General features: G+C 52.3%; 1 protein-coding gene across 5 annotated transcripts in view; it reads right to left on the bottom strand.

Moving 5' to 3' along the window:
* NDRG4 (NDRG family member 4) overlaps positions 1–21,345 on the bottom strand; it is a 79,810-nt gene that overhangs the window by 25,959 nt on the left and 32,506 nt on the right. The window contains exons 1-2 of one of the 5 annotated variants that reach the window (XM_042968756.1): positions 17,453–17,567; positions 3,622–3,767 (exon numbers count right to left, since the gene is read on the bottom strand). The exons of 1 other annotated variant lie outside the window; for it this stretch is intronic. Coding sequence is in view for 1 of the 4 variants with exons in the window: in XM_042968752.1 (XP_042824686.1) it covers positions 16,863–16,899 (37 nt within the window). In the remaining 3 variants the exon portion in view is untranslated. Of the gene's footprint in view, positions 1–3,621; positions 3,768–16,862; positions 17,109–17,452; positions 17,568–18,312; positions 18,384–21,345 lie in introns of those variants that run through there. 3 more of the 5 variants (XM_042968753.1, XM_042968757.1, XM_042968752.1) reach the window with 3 other exon arrangements.

Here is a 21,345-nt window from a genome sequence, read left to right as displayed (position 1 = left end):
TTATAATTCAGAGAGCTGGGAGTGTCTCAGCCCATGGAAAACAGGCAGCCCAGGGCCCAGCAGGTGGTGATGTGGGGCTTCAGAACAGAGACATTCCCACAGGGTGCTGGCTTAGAAGCTTTTTCATAAGAAAGTTATGGTTAAAAAAAAAAAAAGGCAGCTAGATGATAAGTTAAAGGAAAATGAAATTCCTTATCAAATCAACACAGTGTATACCTTAAACGTAGATAAAGTTAATATCAATTATATATCAGAAAAGTTGGGTGGCTGGCGGGGGGCACCTGGGTGGCTCAAGTCAGTTAAGTGTCTGACTCCTGATTTTGGCTCAGGTCACAATCTCACGGTCTGTGGGTTTGAGCCCCACATTAGGTTCTGTGCTGGCTGGCAGTGTGGAGCCTGCTTGGGATTCTCTCTTTCTCCCTCTCTCTCTGCCCCTCCCCCACTTGCACACTGGCTCTCTCTCTCAAAAAATTAATAAATAAACTTTAAAAAGAAAAGAAAAGCTGGGCAGGGAGGGGAAGAGACATTCCTATCGACCTCCCACAAAGAAGCCGCGGTCATATCTGCAAGGAGATAGGTGGCACAGGGCAGAGTTGGGTGGGCGACCCCAGGGGTCTGGGAAGCAACAGTGATGGCTCTTTTCACCCTGCCCTTTTTTCTCCCTTTTGATCCCTGATTCTAGCATGTTAGATCCATATAAGCCTGGGATTATTCTAACTCTCCAAATTCTCGGTGCTGAGGCCTGGAGTCACTGGAACCATGGCCGGTATTTCTTCCCTGTCACTCACTTTATTTTGGGCAAAACCACTAAAAGGATGCTTCTCTGCAAACTGGGGGCATGAGCTTTCCTTTGCCCACCTCAGAGGTGCATCAGAGACAATGGATACAAAAATGCCTTTTAAATGGAAGATTTTGGTACCCATCTGGATGGGACAAATAGAATTTAGCAAAGGTGATTGATCAGGGTCTTGCTTAACTTCCTCCTTGTGCATAAGGCAACTCTGGGTTCTTTTCCTGCTGTCTTTTGCTGGATTCACACGTGCTGGCAGGAAGGTTACACGGATGTTTGCAGTAGGGGAAATGGACACATGGCCTCTCTGACCAGGTGACAGAGTCACATCACAGGGCAAACGGGAGCTGGGAGCAGCGGCAGGGATGTGCGTGGATGTGGGTGCGTGGATGTGGGTGCGTGGATGTGGGTGATTCTTGACGAGGACCTGCATTTCTTTTAAATTACTTTCGGTTCCTGGTTTGTGCTCCTCCCTCCCTCCCTCCCTCCCTCCCTCCCTCCCTTCCTTCCTTCCTAGAAAGAAGAAATCTTTTTTTAATGTTTATTTATATATTTTTGAGAGACAGAACACGAGTGGGTGAGGGGCAGAGAGAGAGGGAGACACAGAATCTGAAGCAGGCTCCAGGGTCTGAGCTGTCAGCACCGAGTCCAACACAGGGCTCGAACTCATGGACTGCAAGATCATGACCTGAGCCAACGTCAGACACTTAACTGACTGAGCCACCCAGGCATCCCTGGTTTGTGCTTCTTTAAATATGATTCTATGCTGAGGTCTGGGCCATGTAAACCCTCAGATGTGTTAGTGTTAAAAATACAGAGGCACCCGGGTGGCTCAGTCAGTTAAGTGTCTGACTCCTGATTTCTGCTCATGTCGTGATCTTGAGGTTGTGGGATCAAGCCCTGCATCGGGCTCTGAGCTGACAGCACAGGACCTGCTGGGGATTCTCTCTTTCTCTCTCTCTCTCTGCCCCTAGCCCTCTCAAAATAAATAAATAAACTTAAAAATATATATAAGTGATTACTATGGTCATTCCTGAAACTATTCAATAAATACACCAATTAAATTGCTCAGTAGTAGTTACATATCCTAACAGAGCAATCGCTGAATGGAAGCACTGCTCAGACAGTGGTAGGGATGTCTGGAAATCTACTGCGGGGATTTTTGTTGTCTTAGCAACTGGGTAGGGGACTCCTACTAGTATTTAGTGCCCAGGGCCCAGAGGTGAGAAAGGTGCTGGGCAGGGAGAGTGCTGCATAGTGAAGAGCCCTTCCCCACACCAAAACACCCATCCCTGTCTCACTGAGCAACACAGGAACCAAAGTGGAAGAAAGGCAAGACATAAACAGAGTGAAGTTAGTTTATGCGGGAGAAAACCATACATGTGATCCAGACCTTGTGGGGCAGGGAGAAACTGAACCCCAAGAGAAAAGAGGCAGGACTGTGCAATGGTTTATCACCTCAAGAGTAAGAGGGCCTCTGGCAGATCATGGTCAAGGTCATGGTCCAAGGTGCCATGTGGATGCTGTGCCCCTAAAAGTCCTGGTTGTAAGGTCCTGTTATTAGAGGAAAGGCCACAAGCAAATGAAATAGGCTGCAACAGGAGCAGGGTCAAACTGGTACTGGCCCGCTCCACCCGGCGGAGGGGTCTGTGCCACAGATAAAGAAAGACAAGGCGGGAGGGCATGTGACTCATGTCCAAGCCTGTGCACCCAAACACCTTTCCACCCCCGCATGGCCAGCACCATGGTTTGAAAAGAATCCCCAGAAACTGGGACCCCAGAAATGAGGAACTCAATTTCCAAATGCACTAAGTAGGGGTTTGGAGCCTTAACATTAGCTCGCCCCTTCTATCCCTCTCCCTGTCCCTATCCTGACCTCAAAAGGCTGGGACAGCACTGGGGGTGGAGCCGGGATGGGGACTGGACCTTCCCTCGGCATCCCCATTTCACAGATGAGAAAAAAAAATGAAGGTGCAAGGCGGGAGTGATGGTGCAGCCCTCCCCTCCCCCCATGGCAAATCCCAGAAGGGAACCCAGAGCCGTGCTCTAAAATCCACACTCCAGGGGCGCCTGCGATTAAGTGATTTCGGCTCAGGTCATGATCTCACTGCTGTGGGATGGATCCCCTGCGTCAGGCTCTGTGCTTGGTGTGGAGCCTGCTTGGGATTCTCTCTTTCCCTCTCTCTCTCTGTCCCTCTCCCCCACTTGTGTGCTCTCTCAAAAAATAAAATAAAACAAAATAAAAAAAATTGCTTAAAAAAAAACCCCACACTCCATGTGTATTCTGCCTCCTACACTAGATACCCAACAGGAGGCTACGGGGGATATGACTTTTTTTCTGGTCCAGCCTCCACTTCCTCTCTCTAGTTATGGCCCCTTGATTCATGCTCAACCTGAACTAGACCAGTTCTCCTGATTTTCCTGATTTAGGCCTATGAATTCCCATCTCCCCACAACCACCGCCAGCCTGACAACACACACACACACACATTCACTCACTCACCCTTCCAGCACATTCCACCGTGCTTAAGGCAGCCATGTGGGGATCCTGACCCTTACAGCTAATGGCCCCAGCTGACCCCGTGAGCCCATTCTACCCACAGGAAGCAAGTGCCTTTGTTCATGCTGCTCCCTCCACCCAGAACGCCCTTCCCCATTGCATCCCTACATCATAACGAAACGGATCATTAGTATTTTCTGCTGGCACTTAGTATTTTTTTGTTGAATGAGATGAATGAGTGAATGATTCTTCTCTTAGACTTCAAAGTACCAAAAGATTGATGGCATTCAGTGTCGGTGAGGTTGTGGGGAAGCGGTAGAGTTTCACCTACCGTTGGCTGGACTGCAGAGGTTCCACTTTATTTGGAGGGCAACTCGGTAGTTTGTAAAAATGCAAAGGCCTGTCAACTCTCCAATTGTCTTGAGGTCTCTATCCCGATAGCAGGACACACCATGAGGCAGTGTGTGCAAAGAGGCACTGTTTGGAAGAGTAAAATAAGTGGAAACAACCCAAATGAATGTCAGGAGAATGGAACATCTACACCTGGAGCACCACAAGGTACCTACCTAATTGTGTTTGAAAACACTATTTTATTTACTTTTTATTTTTTTAGAGAGACGGAGAGAGAGCACACGAGGTGGGGGGGGGGAGAGGGGCAGATGTAGAGAGAATCTTAAGCAGGCTGTGTGCATGGATGCGGGGCTTGATCTCACAACCCCGGATGACCCTGGGATCAGGACCTGGGCTGAAATCGAGTCGGCTCAACCTACTGATCAGTTAAATCTGTAGAATGCCCCTCAGTTTGGGTTTGTCTGTTGTTTTCTTTCTTTTTTAATGTTCATTTATTTTTGAGAGAGAGCACGTGCGGGAGAGGGACAGGAAGAGAGGCGGGCAGAGGACTCGAGGTGAGCTGAGTGCTGACAGCAGAGAGCCTGATGTGGGGCTCGAACTCACAAACCACAAGTTGGTGACCTGAGCTGAAAATAGACACTTAACCGACTGAGCCACACATGTGCCCTGGTTTGTCTGTTTTCTTCTTTATGATTAGACAGAGGTTATGCATTTTTGGCAGGAATAGAAGAGATGCCACGCGCCCTTCTCACCACACCCTATCAGGAAGTAGGGGCAGTCAGTCTGTCTTATTGCTAGGGACACTGACCTTGATCACTTGACTAAGGTGGTGTCTGCAGGTTTCTCCAGTGTAAAGTTATTATTTTTTCTCTTTATAATTAAGAAGTATCTTGTGGGAAGATATTTTGAGATTATGCAACTTCCTGTTTCTCGTCATATGTTCCCCACTAACCGTAGCAACCATTGACGACTTCTGCCTACAGTCGTTATTGTGTTTTCTTAATGACACTTTTCTATTTCCACCGTCCCTTCTACATTTATTAATTGGAGTTCTTCTGTAAGAAAGAGCTGTCCTTTCTCCTCCAATTGCTTATTTATCCAATTACTTATTTACATTACTATGGACTTATGCATAGTTATTCTAGTCTATGGGTTATAACCCAATCATCATTTCATTGTTTACACCGGGTCAGATTTGGTCATTGGGGGTTCCTCCAAGCTGGGTCCTCTGAGTTGAGTTCTTTTACCACACACCCATTACGTTTTGAGTAGTTTAAAGTTTTCTGGTTCCTTATGATGTTCTAAACTCATCTCATATTTTCTCTGCCTGAATCCTGGAATCAACCATTCCTCCAGAGAGCCCAGTTTCTTCATATTGCAGAATGCTATTTAGAAACCAAGATTTGGAGACACCTGGCTGGTTCAGTCGGTGGACCACGTGACTCTTTGACCACGGGGTTGTGAGTTCAAACCCCACACTGGGTGTAGAAATTGCTTAAAAATAAAAACTTAAAAAAAAAAAAAAAAGAAAACCAAGATTTGGGCACTAGTGTGCTCATTGCCACTGGGGTTCCATTGTTCCAGGCTGTCTTAACAAGCAGAGTTAGGATATGTAGGTAAGTATGCTAACACACTCTTGTACATCTAGCCATCTGTGTGTATGTAGAAATCTGAAATTAAGGGGCACCTGGGTGGCTCAGTCGGTTAAGAGTTCAACTCTTGGTTTCGGCTCAGATCATGATTTCACAGTTCGTGAGTTCATGCCCCGCGTCGGGCTCTCTTCCGACAGTGCAGAGCCTGCTTGGGATTCTCTGTCTCCGTCTCTGTCTGCCCCTCCCCACTTGCATTCTCTCTCAAAACAAATTAACTTAAAAAATAAATAAATAGATGAAATGAAATATATACTGACACCTTTAATTCTATTTTTAAAATAAATTTTTCATTAATTAATTTTTTTTTTAAGTAGGATCCACACCCAACGTGGGGCTTGAAGTCATGTCCCTGAGATTAACATTCACATGCTCCACCGACAAAGCCAGCCACGCACCCCAACACAACAGTTTTTTTCTACTTCTCCCCCTTTCTTTGTTATTTTTTCTGCCATAATAAGAAACCTGGCTCTCACTATCCATAATAGTTTCACTTATTTGTTCATTACTGGTATATACACACAAAGTAATTTCAGAACTGCTACTCACATAATGAGTTCTTTCTCTTCAGAACTTTTGTACTTACTTTAGCTAGTTTTTTGTACTTTACCCTTTTATTTTATTATGAAAAAAATGTTTAATCTTTATTTTTGAGAGAGAGAGAGAGAAAGAGAGCACGAGGGCGGGGGGAGGGGCAGCGAGAGAGGGAGACACAGAATCCAAAGCAGGCTCCAGGCTCTGGGCTGTAAGCCCAGAGCCCGATGTGGGGCTCGAACTCATGAACAGAGAGATCCTGACCTGAGCTGAAGTCAGACACTCAACTGACTGAGCCACCGAGGCACCCCTGTACTTCGCTCTTTTAGACCCAGATTTTTAAGAGCATCTATCACTCTTGTAAATTAAAAAGGAAACTACACGTGAAATAAATGGTTTAAAGTCTTCCTAAAACTTCTCCGCATCCAGGGTCGATGTCCCTGAGTCACTGTCTTGAAATTGTGGTTGCCTGCGTGCTTATCCTCTGACATCAGGAATGCTGGTGGTGTGGCATTTCCCACTGGGGCTCTGCTGCTGTCTCCAGGATTTCCCTCCCCACCACAGATTCTGAGGTGCACAAGACAGCGAGGACAGCACCGCTGAGCCCGTCTCCCCAACACAGCCTCTTTAGACATGAGAGGGTACAAAAAAGATGTGTGTCTCAGAGTTGCCATAACACAGCTCTTTCATAAAATTTCCTTCTATGGAGGCTGAGCACCAATGTGGGAGCTCTGTTTCTTTGCACAACATGGCCCCAAGAATTAAACACAGACCAAGGAGAGACACAACTAGAACCCCAATAACATTCCATGTGGGCAGCTACTGTAAGGAACCAGTAAAAGTGCCACTGTAGCAAGGACTGTTAATCGTCCCCCAATATCTGTTCTCTCCTTCTTCCTTAATAATAGATCCCTACAGGGGCGCCTGGGTGGCGCAGTCGGTTAAGCGTCCGACTTCAGCCAGGTCACGATCTCGCGGTCCGTGAGTTCGAGCCCCGCGTCAGGCTCTGGGCTGATGGCTCGGAGCCTGGAGCCTGTTTCCGATTCTGTGTCTCCCTCTCTCTCTGCCCCTCCCCCGTTCATGCTCTGTCTCTCTCTGTCCCAAAAATAAATAAAAACGTTGAAAAAAAAAAAATTAAAAAAAAAAAAAATAATAGATCCCTACATTTTTAAGTCTCTATCTATCTATCTACCCATCTATTTAAAGTAAGCTCTACGCCCAAAGTGGGGCTTGAACTCATGATCCTGAGATCAAGAGCCACATGCGCTACCAACTGAGCCAGCCAGGCACCCCTGGATCCCTACATTTTATTTTATTTTAATTAATTTATTTATTTTTGAAAGAGAGTGGGGAGGGGTGGAAGGAGAGGGAGAGAGAATCTCAAGCAGACCCCCCTCTCGGCACAGAGTCTGACACAGGGCTTGATCTCTTGATCATGAGGGCAAGACCTGAGCTAAAATCAAGAGTCTGATTCTCAACTGACTGAGCCACCCAGGCACCCCTAGATCCCTACGTTTTAGACAGGCAGGTGGATAATGGCAATAAAACTTATTAATGACCATGTGACAACATTCTTCCAGTAAGATGTAAATGGAAGCATGTGACTTTAAAGGGAGGAGACATGCTATTCTTTAATCCATCTTCCTTCCTGCCGGCTGGAATATAGATGTGCAGGTGGGGGCCTGAACAGCCATTTTGTTTATTTATTTATTTATTTTTGAGAGAGAGAGAGGGAGAGAGAGACAGAGTGTGAGCGGGGGAGGGGCAGAGGGAGAGGGAGACACTGAATGTGAAGCAGACTCTAGGCTCCGAGCTGTCAGCATAGAGCCTGATGCAGGGTTTGAACTCGAGAACCACGAGGTCATGACCCGAGCCAAAGTCAGATGCTTAACCTCCTGAGCCACCCAGGTGCCCCTGAACAGCCATTTTGGGCCCTGGGGCAGGATACTAAGGAGTCTAGGTACCTGAGAATCATGAAGCCATGATTCGGGATGGCCTATCTTCAGACTCTGTTTATAAAGAAGGGAAGTACACTTTTATCTTGTTTAATCTATTAGTGTCTTGGGGTTTTCTGTCCCATACTGTTGAAATGAATCTAAATGTGGGGCATTTTTCTTGGAGGCCCACCCTAACATGCTGAAGAGGCAGAAAGCCAAGGGAAAGGAAAGGGCTTGCCCAAGGGAAACCAGGGGAATGCCAGAGCTCGGCCAGAACTTGCAGCTTCCTCTCTCCAGTGGGCAGTATACTCCATGAAGCAATGCTCTCCGCTAGCTCTTCAACGGAGCCAGCCCCTTCTCACTCAGCCCTCACAGGTGCACAGTAACCTTGCTGATATGGGTAACCGTGACCTACCTAAAAAGTTGAAAAGCCCACTGTGGCAGTTTAATTTTTTTTATTTTTTGCTACAGATTCTCAAGTTTCTTTAACACTGGTGCTTCAGTTCAGCTGTGTATCTGCCTCATTTGGCAGATTTCCCAGAAACAAAGATATACTTGTCCTGGATCTGTATGCAAGATCCGAAGAGGTAAGCTAAGGCAGCAAGCCTCGTCCAGCTCAGGAGTCTGCAATATGGTCCGAATTAGAGAATAGGAGGGAGCAACTTTCTTACGGGGTATTTTTTCACAGGAAGCCCCTGCGAAATCCTAACGTATTCGTGTTTTCGGGAACAACATTCACCTAGGAGAGAAGGACTCACACCAAGCAACTCCCAGAGTCTTCCTGCTTCAAACACAATGTCTACAGAAGGGAGCCCTGTGTCAGGACTCACTCAACACCCAGGTCTTTCCTACTTGTAATGGCACCTGGTTTCCTTTTATGAAACATTACCTGCCCCCCTCCCCCCCCATTCCCAATCCATGTGGTTCAGGCAGAGATAACCACACTCCCAGGCGTGGCCAGGTGGCTCAGGCGAAAATCCATTCATTCATTCATTCACTCACTAGATACTGACTGAGCACCTACTACGTACCAGGCACTGTTCCAGGCACCAAAGACAAGATACTATTATAGACAAAATGTCCTTCCTTTGTGGAACTTTCTAGGGGAGGAGATAAACATCAACAAGTCTGAGTTAATCTATGGTGTGTCAGACATGCCAAGGTCAATAGAGGAAGCAGTGTCAGAGAAGGGGGTAGACAGCCTGAAACAGGGCGCACGGAGGTGAGGGAGAGGGCTCTGGGGACGTGCAGAAGCACTGAGGCCAGAGAGAAGGGCAGAGGCTGTGAGGCAGGCATTTGTCTGGGACGTTCAGGGGAGCTGGGGAGTGGGTGGGTGGGGAAGGACCTGGGGACAAAGACGTAAGGGCAGGAGCATCAGATCATGTTGTGCCTTGAAGGTTGTTAGGAAAACTCTGGTTTTCCTCCGAGTGAGTTGTGCTGGAGGGTTCTGAGCAGAGGGGTGATGTGAGAGGATTTCCATCTTAAAGACTCCCTCCACCTGCTCTGGGGGGAACAGACGTGGGGGCTGGAATAGGGAGAACAGTTGCAATGACCTGGAAGAGACCTGACGGCCAGTGGAGGTGGAGAAGCACTCAGGTTCTGGTGTGTCCTGATGGCAGAACCAGTGGGAGCTGTCGGCCATCAATGTGGGGCATGAGGGAGGGAAGAGAGTCAAGCATGACTTGGGTTTTGCTCTGAGCCATTGTGAGGAGAGAGCTGGGAAGCTCTCTCAAGGCAGGTTTAGCCTTGAGCAGACAGAGAAGCCAATGGCCGGGCTGCTGACATCACCACAGAGGCAGTGCCCAAACTCGTGAGACCGGATGGGGCCAGCCAGGGGGTGAGTGAGGACAGAGGTATCCAGGGCTGGAGCCCAGAGAAAGGAGAGGAGGGGAAAGCAGCGGCAAGGTGGGAGTGAGTGAGTGGAAACCAGGGGGACACAGCACAGGGCGTGGCCTCGGAGGGTGCAGGGAGGGCCTCGGGCTCCCGTCAGGACCAGGCCTTTGCTGGCATCCTTGGGGACGCTCTTCGCTGGGGTTATGGGGAGGATGGTCTGTGAGCCAGGAGCCAACTCGCCATCGAGAGGCAGGACCTGACAGAACCAAAACAACCCAAAGACCCGAACAGGTAGGAGTGGGGGAGAGAGAGACAGAGTCCGGTGGCCCCGTGTGCCCTACATCCATATGCCACAGTTGCCCCACAGTGTCCTTTTTTGTCACCCTAGGCTCAGTTTCTGCAATCAGGAGACCTAACAGAAGGTCCGAGGTCTTTTCTTCCACTTGGCCCAGCACCCACCCATCCACCCTGCAATCACATAGGGGCAGCCAGGTCTGGGTGTGGGGTCAGAGGGCTCATGGGCTGGAGGGCAGGACTTGCCCACCACACCCAAAAGGCAACATCACAGTCCACTCGAGCTGCCTAGGGCTTTTCCAACCCGGAACATCTCAGGGCCTGCAGTCCTCCTGGATGACCACTTCGGATCACGAGGGACCTCGGGGCCACCCCCGACCACTACGCCCTCCACCCTGACCAAGTGGGCCGAGTTCTCAGTGAATACTCTGGAGCTGGCCTGGGCTTTGGGAGCAGTGAGCTCAGAGCTCTTACTCTCAGCACGAGGAAAGGCAGGTGTATGGCTCAGGGTGGGGCGGACAGGATTCTCCAGGGAACTTGATGGAGAGTCAGCAGCTTCCCCGTTCCACCCCCAGGCCCCTGGGCCCCAACAGGACATCTCTCCTCCTAAATACCAGCATGGAAAAGACCGCTAAAAGCCACTTCTGGCACCCACAAGCCTGGCCCCTGGAGTAGGCTGTCAGGAAACTGTCTCAGGTACACAGAATATGATCCTGGCTACAAACCTCAGACGTGGCTATGGAATGCCCACCCCCACCCCTGTGTAGGGAGATGACATCCCAGAAATATGCCCTGCGTCCTGTCCAAGGAGGCTGGGGTCCCCCCACCTCACCTGCCTAAGACAGGGCGCACCACCAGGCACGCAGCATCTGTCCTGCCACGCCTCTCCCAAAAGGTGAACTGGAAAAGCACCTAAGTCCTCAGAAGTGTTTGTTATGGGGCTTGTAATCGTTCTGGCTGGAATGTACGTTTCATCTGTGGCTTGGGGTTTCAGGCGCTGGAGGATGAATGCAACGAGAGCTCCTCTGTCACCACACGGAGACCAGCTTTGCGTCCATGCTCCTGTGACGCTCTCCTACTCAGAAAACAGCATCGCAGGGCTCTCAGTTGACCCTCAAGATTACCCTGTGTAGGGCGCCTGGGTGGCTCAGTTTTATGAGCATCCGACTTCGGCTCAGGTCATGATCTCACAGTCTGTGAGTTCGAGCCCTGCGACAGGCTCTGTGCTGACAGCTTGGAGCCCGGAGCCTGCTTCAGATTCTGTGTCTCCCTCTCTCTCTGTGCCTCCCCCACTCGTGCTCGTGCTTGCTCTCTCTCTCTGAATAAATAAATAAACAAAACATTTAAAAAAAGAAAAGAAAAAAAAAAAAGACTACCCTGTGGACTCAGCCAGGTTCAGCCTGAGGTCACTTGGCCAGGGCAGGTCAGATCCAGCTTTCTAGACTCCAACCCCACAGTCTGACCACCACCCTGTGCTGCCGGCCGGCGCAGGGGCTGAGGCCCTGGGTCTGATGTGCACACCCCAGGACTGGTTTTCCTGGGTGTCACAAATCACCACAACCTCAGCGGCTTCAAACAAGGCCTATCGTTGTCTCATCACCTTGGAGGTCAGAAGTCCAAACTCCATGGCACTGGGCGGCAGTGAAGGTTTTGGCAGGACCACTCTTCCTTCCTACGCAGATCCGAGGGGAGAATCTCTTCTCTTGCACTTTCCAGGTTTAGAACTGTGCTCCTTGCACTGCTTGGCTCCTGGCCGGTCCTCCATCATTAAGGCCAGCGGTGTGGAGAAAGTCAAGCATCTTGATGCAGGGCATTCCATTGCCTTCTCCCAGGCTCTGTGGTCAAGTATCCTTCTGCCTCCCCCCTCGTAAGGATACATGTGCTTGCATTCAGGGCCCCCCTGGCTAATCCAGGACAAAGACCCCATCTCACGTGCCTTACCTTAATCATACCTGCAGTCTCTTGTCATCTAACACTTCTAGGTTCTAGTGCTTAGGGTCTGAATATCTTTGGGAGTCGTTATTCAGCCTAGTGCACACACATGCCCCCATGGTCTTGCAGCCCTACGTTTGTCAGAATTGTTCACTGTGCCTCTGAACACTTCCTCTTCCCTATGGAAAGCCAACTTCAACATCCACTGCTCTGCCCTCAAGCTTTCCAAGAACACACCGCTTCCAAAGCACTGGGCTTCGGCTCTTCCTCAGGGCTCCCGCCGGCTCGATTTCATCAGAACCCCAGCACTCAGCACTTCTCTGCGTCTGTTCCTTTTTAGTTTTTAAAAACTGAACTTGAATTTCATGTAACACACATTCACTGAGAAAAGTCAGAGAAGCAGAAGAGCAAACAGAAGTAAAAAGCACATACAATCCTACTCATCGGAGGAAACCACTGTTAAGATTTCTACTTAGGTTCTTTCATCTTTTTTCACTGCTGATCTACATACTGAAAAAGGCTTTTTTCTTTCTGAAAACAAAAAAAAAACCAGTTTTGAGACATACTTTTGGACTCTGGAGCCAGATATCCTGGTTCACATTCCAGCTAGCCACTTAACATCTGTGTGACCTTCAGAAAGTTACTTAACTTCTCTGTGCCTTAGTATGCCTTATCTATAAAAAGGAGGAAATAATAGCGGGTCCCTCCTAGGGTTGTTGGGATGAGTTAATACATAGAAAGCACTCAGAACTGTGCCTGGCACACAGCAAATGCCACACAAGTGTGATGTCACCTCTTATTATTACATGTATAAGGGAGTGTCTGTCCGGATGAGTAAATAACCTGTGATGGCATAATTTGCAGCTGTTGGGGTTCCCTAGTATGATGGCACCCGCATTTATTTAACGTTCTCTGCTGTTAGGCATTCAGATTGCTCCAGTTTTTTTTTTTTTTCTATAAACAACTATGGGATAAACACCCTTGAACAAACACCTCTGCACACATCTTTATTTGTTCCTAAAAATTCAACTGCTGAGTCACAGATCACACATATTTTTAAACTTCTGATACAGCATTGCCAACCTGCCCTTCATAAAAGCTGCGCCAGTTGCCCTCCGCACGGACAGTGGGGACAGCACGCCTGTCTCGGCACGCCCCACCCTCACCTGTGGCTGGGGGCCCACCTGCGTACCCCTCCCCTCTTCAGACCACGCCCCCTCATTTGCATGCCCCGCCCGCACTGCAGCACACCGGTGAAGCAGTGGAGTTTGCTGAAATGGATGAACTGGAAATGAAGATTTGAGATCCTATTTTCAGCCTGCTGGGATAAATCTGTGCTTCTCGTTTTCCCCCACATGTAAAATGTGGGTCAACACACCTGCCAAGAATCAAACACTATTTAAAGGTAGTCTATGAAATTGTGTGGGACTACATATTCCATGCATTCAAATGACACCAAAATTCCAGACAGAACAGGCAAAAAGTTTTGCTTTTTAATCACACATTGAGTGTATTTTTAAAACATTTCCAACATCCAACATCAGGGCTCCCAAGGGACCATATCAGAGCCCCAAATCTGCCACTTTAGAGCTCCCTCAGGACTCCAAACCATCTTGGAGACATATTGTTTGAGTGCAAATGCACATAAGCCATCACTTTCCTGTTTCCAAGTAGACTAATGTCCCACTTTCCCACATCATACTAAGAAATAAAAAAACACTCAGCTACAAAAGGCACCAAGAGTCTGTGCTCCGAAGACTGCAGCAAGCTTGCGTGGGCACATGGGGGGCCATGTGCTGGGGTCCTCCCAGTGCTACTGAGGTAGGGCCCTTATTCCCATTTTACTGATCAGGAGACAGAGGCTCAGAGTAATTACAAATTTGCTCAGGAGCTGAGAAACAGAGAGGAGACCGTTCTGGTTCCCAAATCCCTGCCCTCCTTACACTGCAAGACTCAGAGTCTGGAAAATGCTGGCTGCCATATGCATCAGTTACCTGTGAAACTTCCTAGAACAGCCCCTACCACCTGCTTCTTCTCCCTGCAACAAAAAGACATGCTCCGACTGGGCACAACAACTCATGGACATCCTTCCAGCCCCACAGGTGAGGGGCACCCGGCCTTCCCCACCTGATGTCAGAGCTGTGATGTCAGGCCAGTAGGGCCCAACTCTAGGTGTCATGCCCCATTTGTCCCACATGACGGGAAACTGAGGTCTCAGCAGAGTCCCCCAGGAGCACATTGCAGGGAGATCTGGATTGTGTGGAGAAGCCAGAGAAGGAACTGGAACATTTCAGAAGAGGAGCAAAGGGGAAGGGGGAGACCCTAGGACACTGAGGAGGTAGTTGGGGACAAAAGCCCTACAACTGCGATTTGCTGACTGTCTGCCTGACACTGCACTCAGCACTGACACACACTCTCACAGCTAATTGCTGAAGCACACAACCAGGTAGGTACCATGATGATCCCATTTTACAGATGGGAAAAAGAAGTGCACAGCTTGAAGACTGGCCTGAAGCCGGGCAGTTAGAACACACGGGATGGCTCAGGACCCAGGTTTGAAACTGAGCTCCACCTTTCCCCAGCTGCATGAAGAAGTGACTAACCTCACTGGGAGAAGGGGCATGATGAATAAAGGGGAGAATGTGAAAACTGTATACAGCTACAGAAGTAGGATTTTAGCAAAGAGGTTCAATGGAACAATTCACCAATGCTGACGCAGGGGGCAGGGAGTTACGGGCCTCTAAGGAATCCTCCCAGAGACACAACTGAGCCTGGACTCAAACAACGATTGAGCATTTGCTATATGCCACCACAATCTACTTGGAACGACACTGACATTGACCTGCTCGTCATCCAGCAGGGGAGACAGGTCAGAATCTCACAGATGCATGTGAGCAGGGATAAGGTGGGGTTAGGGCAGAGCCAAACTCTCTAGTGGCCAACCAGCCAGGGTAGGTGGAAGTTCTCCATGACGAGGAACTTTCCAGAAGGGAGATGAAGCCCAAGAGGTGCCCACCAGGGCTAGCCCCCTCACCCGTGCTATCTCAGTGAGCCTCATGCCAACTCTCAGAGGGAGGGGTCAACAGTTTCATCTCTAAGAGGAGAAAACTGAAGCCAGAGAGGTTAAGCAAGCTGTCTGAAATCACATAGATGGTCAGCAGAAGGGCTGGGATTTGAACCCTTATCTGTGGGACAAGGAGGAGGACAGGATGGAGTTGGGAGGAAGGTCACAAAGACCACCAGGCAGAGGCTAAAGGGATGCACCGTCTCCCAGGTGCATCCCTTTAGCCTGGTGAGAGGTGCAAGGGGGGGGGGGGCTGTGACCCACGACAGTGCCCTAGGGGCTCCTGTTCCAGCCTGGCCAGGGGCTTAGAGAGTCCACCAGAACCAGGTAAGCCTGTCTGGTGAGGGAGGCGGGTCCCTGACCCCTGTACCCAGGAGATAAGGGCGCATTGCCCTGGGACCCCAAAGCTGCACCCCCATTGGAGCCCCCATGAATGCCTCCCAAGAGCATTCTTCCTCCAGGGCCTTCTGGGGCCAAAGAGGAGAAGGGGAGGATCCAGAAGTTCTGCCCTGTGAGCAGGGCTCCCAACACCCACAGGGCTGTAAAAACTTTCCCTCAAGGGCATTAACTAGTGCAGTGGCCTTGAAGTCAGGTGGGCCAGCCCGCCTCAAGTGAGCTCTACAAGGAAAAGCTGGTAAGGGATTGGAGGGAGGGTCAGCCCCACGGCTCATCCAACTAAGACCTGGCACTTCTGAGCACCTGGCCAGGTTTTCCAGGGCTTCGGAACAGCCCCCTCTTCCTTGTTTGTGAGCTTGCCAGGAGCCAAGAGACAGCAGCTGCAGGTAACTTAACTCTCACTCACAGCCTGAAACCTCACCAGACCTCCTCGCAGCTCCAGGCCCTCCAGCCTCTGCACCACTCACAGGGCCTATATGTAAGCTGGCCCCTCCCTCCATTAGCCTGCGATGCCACCTCTCTCTCCATTAATAGAAATTCTGTCTTTTAGGGTCCAGCTCAAACACTGCCATGTGTTCAAATCTCTCTGCTCCCCTCCAGCGCCCTCAGACTCCAACCTGTTTCCTGAACGCACCCCCACGCTGCTGCCCGCTTCCCTGTCTTGTAACACAGTTCCTGTGCTCTGTTCTCTGGCACCAGACAGTAAGGTCCTTGAGGTCAGAAACCAAAGTCTTCCAGGTGCCCGACTCCACACATGGCCCCAGGATACACTGTTTGAGCACCTTCACCGCCCAGGCCCGGGGGAGATGGTGGCCCTGGGTGTTTCCCTTTCCTAGCCCCCTTCCACCTGCCCGAGTCTCTCCACACAACCTCAGGAGTGGGAGAGCTCTCCCACCTTTCAGACACTGGGTCTCCTGTCCTTGCTCTTTCCTCCCCCACTCCTGGGCATACCCAGTGTCCTCTGCTGATCTCCGGCCACAGCACCCTGGATGTGGTTTCCAGCAGGGTGTCTGGCCGCTTCTCCAGAGGAGCCTCAAGGCTGAGAGCCCCCAGTCAGCAGGGTCCCATCTGGTTGCCCACTTCACAGACCACTTGGCCTCTACTCCCAGCAAGAAACTTCTAGGGAGAGGCGCTCAGATTGTTACGGGGAGCAGGAAATACAAGGCCTATGGCAGGGGTCCTGTTGGGAGCCCAGGGAGCTCCTTCTTTACTGGGGGACGGCGACACTGACTGGAGGGCAAGGGCGCTGAAATCCCTTCCGATGGCCTGGCTACAGCTCAGCCAGTCGGAGACTCCAAGGGGCCGCTCCCCTGACCCGCGCTCCCTCCTGCGGGACGCCAACACCGCGGACTGGAGCAGGGCCGGGCGGGACACAGCCCCACGTCCTCTCTCGGAGCGGTGCTCCGCGCAGGAACAGAGAGCGCACAAGCTCGAAATTCGCTAGCATCCGCACCCCCTCCTCCAGCTCGAACCCGAGCCGCCCCAAACCCCGGCCAGCGCGCCGGTCTCCCGCTCCAACTCGGAAAGTAGCGGGCGGCGAGGGCCGCGCCCAGGGAAGGCGGAGGAGAAGGGCCGGCGGTACCTGTCAGCAGTTCGATCTTGTGTCCCAGCACCTTCATCTCCGCGCTGCGGCGTCGGGGAGCGAGCTCGGCCGAGCCGGGAGAGGAGCACGGGAGGCGAGGAGCGAAGCAGCAGGAGAGCCAGGAGCCTGGCAGGCGGAGCTGCCGGGAACCAGGAGCGCTCTCGCCGCCCCCCTCGCCGTTCTCCCCCCCTCCAAAACCGGTTAAAAAAATCCACCAATTGCACGACCGCGCACCCCTAAAAGGCGCGCGCCGCCACCTGGTCGGGGTGATCTCCGGGAGGCGGAGGGAGCGCGCGGGCTGGGTGCGGGTGACACTCCCGGCGGCGGCGGCGGGAGGGGGGCCCCGGCGCCTGTCGCCCGAACAAAGAGGCCTTGCCGCCCGCGCCTCCCCCACCGCGACGCCCGGGGAGGTCCCCGCGTCCGGCTGGGAGGGGGTACCGCCCTCGTAAGCCAAATGTGGCCCCAGAGAGAGGGCGCGCGGTTCGCCGAGTCTCGGGTCGCGAGGGGAGGCGGAGCAGGGGTGGCGGGCTGGCCGCAGCCGCAACGGCGGGGGGAGACGGGGAGAAAGACCGAGGGCGCCGCCGACTCACCGAGGGTGATGTGAACGAGACAGACGCGCAGGCGGGGAGCCGGGCCTCGGCGCCGCCGTCGCCAACGCGCGGGTGCAGGTGCGGGCAGCCGGGAGCCCCTCCACCTCGCTGCCGCTGCCGGGGGCGGAGGCTGGGCTGGGGGCGGCGCGCCGCGGGGGGCGTGCCCACGTGGGTGTGGTGGGCGTGGGCGCTCCGCCGGCCGGCTGGGCCCGGCAGGGTGGCTGCAGCGGAGAAGTCCCGGGCGCTCGGCTTCCCCCTCCGGCCACGGCGGGAGCGCCCGGCCGGTGGATGGGCCGGCGGGCGAGCGGACGCCGCGGCACGCGAGCCTAGCCGAGACTCCCTGTGGACCCGCACGCTTCTCGCCTCTCGCAGGCGTCCGGGGAAAAGGTCAACCGCGTTCGACCTGGCGGGGTGCGGCGGAAGGCCCCTACCCTCCCGCGCCCCCTGCAGCCGCGCGGCGTCGGGTTCCCGGGGAGGGGGCGGCCTCTGCCTCCCTCTTTGTTCAGATTCCCGAGGGGAACCCCAGCGGTTGGGGACAGCGGCCTCCTCCGCCCCCGCCGCTCGCCCCCGCCCCACCCCGCCGCCGCCAGGGACCTGTTCGGGAAAAGCCCAGGGGGGTCGGAAAGAACCAGGTGCTCACGGGCCCTTGAAACCCCGTCCAGTTTTCAGACCCCCAGGGTTTCCTTGGGAACTGGTGGGGGAGTAATGGTCTCCAGACAAAGGTGTTCTGGGCCGTCAGGGTCCCGCCCAGAGTGTCCCTGCTTTCAATTCACCCTTCATCATCTGAGCGGGAAGGGGATCTGGCACACCCTTGTGTTGCTCAGGCTCTCTCTGGTCTGGCTCAGGGACGTTGCTCTCACCTGTCACCCCAAATGAAGCAGCGCTAAAGTCCCTAGATGGAGTCCTGTAGGGAGAAATCTGATGACCTGGAAAAATTTACTTGGGCAAGACAGTTCAAAACAGTGCTTCCGGAGACGAGTTCTATTGAGGGCCTGCCAGTGACCTTGGTCAGGGATCTGCCTCTCCCAGATTCCAGCCTGTTTTGTGCAGAGTGAATGAGTTGGACCAGTCATCTGAGAGGTCCCACTGGGTGGGAGTTCAGGTGGATCCTGCAGCACCCCCTCCCCTTTGTCTGGGCTGGTTTGTGGTAAGGTTCTGGCTGTCCCTTAGCTCCAGGCTGTGGCGGAGGCTGCCATGCCATTGAATGAACTGATTCACTGGTCTTGAGGAAGCTAGTAAGATTTGGTGGCCCCAGATGGGGTGCGTGCTCCTGCTCGGGGTACAGTATATAAACCACATGGGAGGTAGCAAGCTTGGCTTCTCCTTACAGCTCTGGGGCTCACCTTGGGGAAGTCCCTTTCACTTTCCACTTTTGTAAAAGGGATGGGGGAGGCCAGTGGTGACAGAGTGAACCTCTGTGTCCAAAACATCCAGGAGACTGTGGTTCTTACGTGTACACGTCTGGAGTCAGTCCTCAAGAGCACAGGCTGGTTCTACAATTTCCCAGCTGTGTGAGGTCCAGCAAGTTACTCACCCTCCCTGAGCCTCCATGCCATACCCTGAAATTGGGATGATGACCCCTCAGAGGGTTCTTGTAAGAATTAAATGACGGAACATAAAGAAAATGCTTAGCATAGTGTCAGACACATGGTTTAAGTGTTCACTAAATAGTTGCTATTGTTATTGATGATTAAATTGTTATGCCTGTGTTAGGGATTCAGGCTTCCCTGAGTTCTACCCTTTTCAATAAGGTCTGTCTGATGACAGACCTAGTCATAGAACAAAACTAATGGTTGGTTTTCTAGTAACGTAGTTCATGAGGCCTAGCCTGTTCTGAATTCCCGGGGGGGGGGGGGGGGAGGGGAATACAGGCCCCAGGAGGATGTTAGGGCTGCCAAACAAAAGCTTTGACACTGTGACATGTCTGTGTGCAGAATGGCATCTACGATGGCCTGGAACTGATGTGCACAATCCACGAGGCTCAGATAATTCCCAAACCCCAAGTGAGCATTCGGGGGGGTTAGGTTGCAGATTTGAACCTGTGAAAGTGGACACTTAATAGCTGGTGAAGGAATGTAAGAACACCCACCCCCCACCCCTGAGGATGGGGGGGCTTTTGCACCCAGCACAGGTGCTTAGGGAATAAGCAGGCAGAGGGGGCCCTTGCCCCTTCTGGAGGAGACGGTCAGTCATGCCAGGAAGAGGAGTCCCTGCTGAGTCAGCAGAAGAACAAGTTCTCAGTCCCTTCTGCTCCTAGGCTCTCTTCATCTTTAACACCCGCGCAGGAGGCATGATGTTTGAGGACAGGCCGGATGTCAGGGCTTTGAACAGAGGAAAACGGAGCACGGCAGAGGGCCAAGCTGTTGGCTGGAACTGGGGGTCTCTAAAAGGCACCCCAGCCTGGCTCCTAATTACCTGAAAGATGCTGCCTAAGTCGCTGCCTTTGCTGGACTTCCCCTTTGCCGTTTGTCAAATGGGCAGGAGCCTGTCCCACACCACCATTGGAGATGAGACGCAGCCTTTCTGAAGACCTCTCTGAGCCTTCGTTTGCCCCTCTGGAAGTTCAGGCTAATGCAGCAGCCTGGCAGTTGCAGGAAATAGAGACCGACTCTGGCTAGCTTAAGCGAAAAAGGGCTTTGTTACAAGGAGGGCGGGCAGCTCTCTGGGTCTCAGGATCTGGGCCCAACACTGCAGCGCTGGTCTGGTGTCAAAACCACCACAGACGCTGTAGCCCGCGCCAGGGGCAAGGACACGGGACACTGCCATGCCTCGGGACCACGGCTGCCTCTGAAGTCTGAGTTGCTGCTGCTGCTGCCGAGTCCTGGCCAGGATGGACTCTGTGTGCCCTTGGCTCCCTCCCTCGTGCCACTAGCTTCTCATTCACAGTCAAGAACGGGCGTGTCTGATTGGAGGTGCCCGGGTCGGGTACTCTGCCAAAGCTGCAAGGGAGGCTGGGAAAAGATGTGTTCAGTTCCTCTAGGAGGAGGTGGGCTCTGTCTCGTAGGAAGGGCGACTCAGATGCTGGTGGTCAAAACGGTGGCAGTGCCCACAGCAGTGGGCTCGTGAAGCTGCTCTGAGATGCGCACGAGGGCACTGACCTTGGAGCCTGGTGTGGAACGCACCACCCCTGGTCACTGAGATTCCCAGCCAGCTGCAAGTCTACAGTGTCGACGGGTGGTGCTCCTGCAGATTCCAGTCTTTGATTTTTCAGCAGGTGAAAGACAAAAGGACCTTGAAAACAGTATGGCTTTCTGCCCTTCCAGATGCAGAGGAAGCTCGGGTCCCGTTGCCAGGAGGACAGGTGACTGGGTTTTTCCATTGTGGTGATGAATTGGGCTGAGTCACCATTCCTCTCCGGGCCCCTCGTGACCATGACTGGAGCGAGTATGAAGAACTAGCAGGTGGGGTTGGAGGTGCAGACGGGCCTGGGGCCACGGAAGCTTGCTCTCCTAGCAGGGGAAGGTGAGGCAGGGACCGTCCCCCACTCCCCACGCACTAGTCATGAGTTACAGGGCCTCAGGGAGAGAAGAGTGGATCCTTTTTCTTCTGTTAAAGGATTGGTTGAGTGCCTCTTTGGTGCCAAACCTCGTGTTGTGGGGTGCACTGGAGAACCAGAGTTGATGAGGGCATTGATTGACCTTGCTAAGGTTTTTGCACTAAAGGAGGAAACCAGCTCAGAATTCCATAATCTAGGTACTGGGCAGGCTGGTAAAATGTGTAATTGAAGTTACCATGCAGTAGGGTGGGGCCCTGGAGGGGTCAGCAAGGGCTTCCTGGAGGAAGAGGCATCTGAGCCTGCAGAGAGATGGAAAATCAGCAGATGGAGATGAGAAAGTGGGTGATGGGGGAAGATACCATCCAACCATCATACACTGGGTCAGCCAGGCCTTTTG

The sequence above is a fragment of the Panthera tigris genome, chromosome E2 (genome assembly GCF_018350195.1).
Source record: "Panthera tigris isolate Pti1 chromosome E2, P.tigris_Pti1_mat1.1, whole genome shotgun sequence".
In the NCBI taxonomy this organism is placed as follows: Eukaryota; Metazoa; Chordata; class Mammalia; order Carnivora; family Felidae; genus Panthera; species Panthera tigris.
This window is presented reverse-complemented; position numbering and strand designations above follow the sequence as displayed.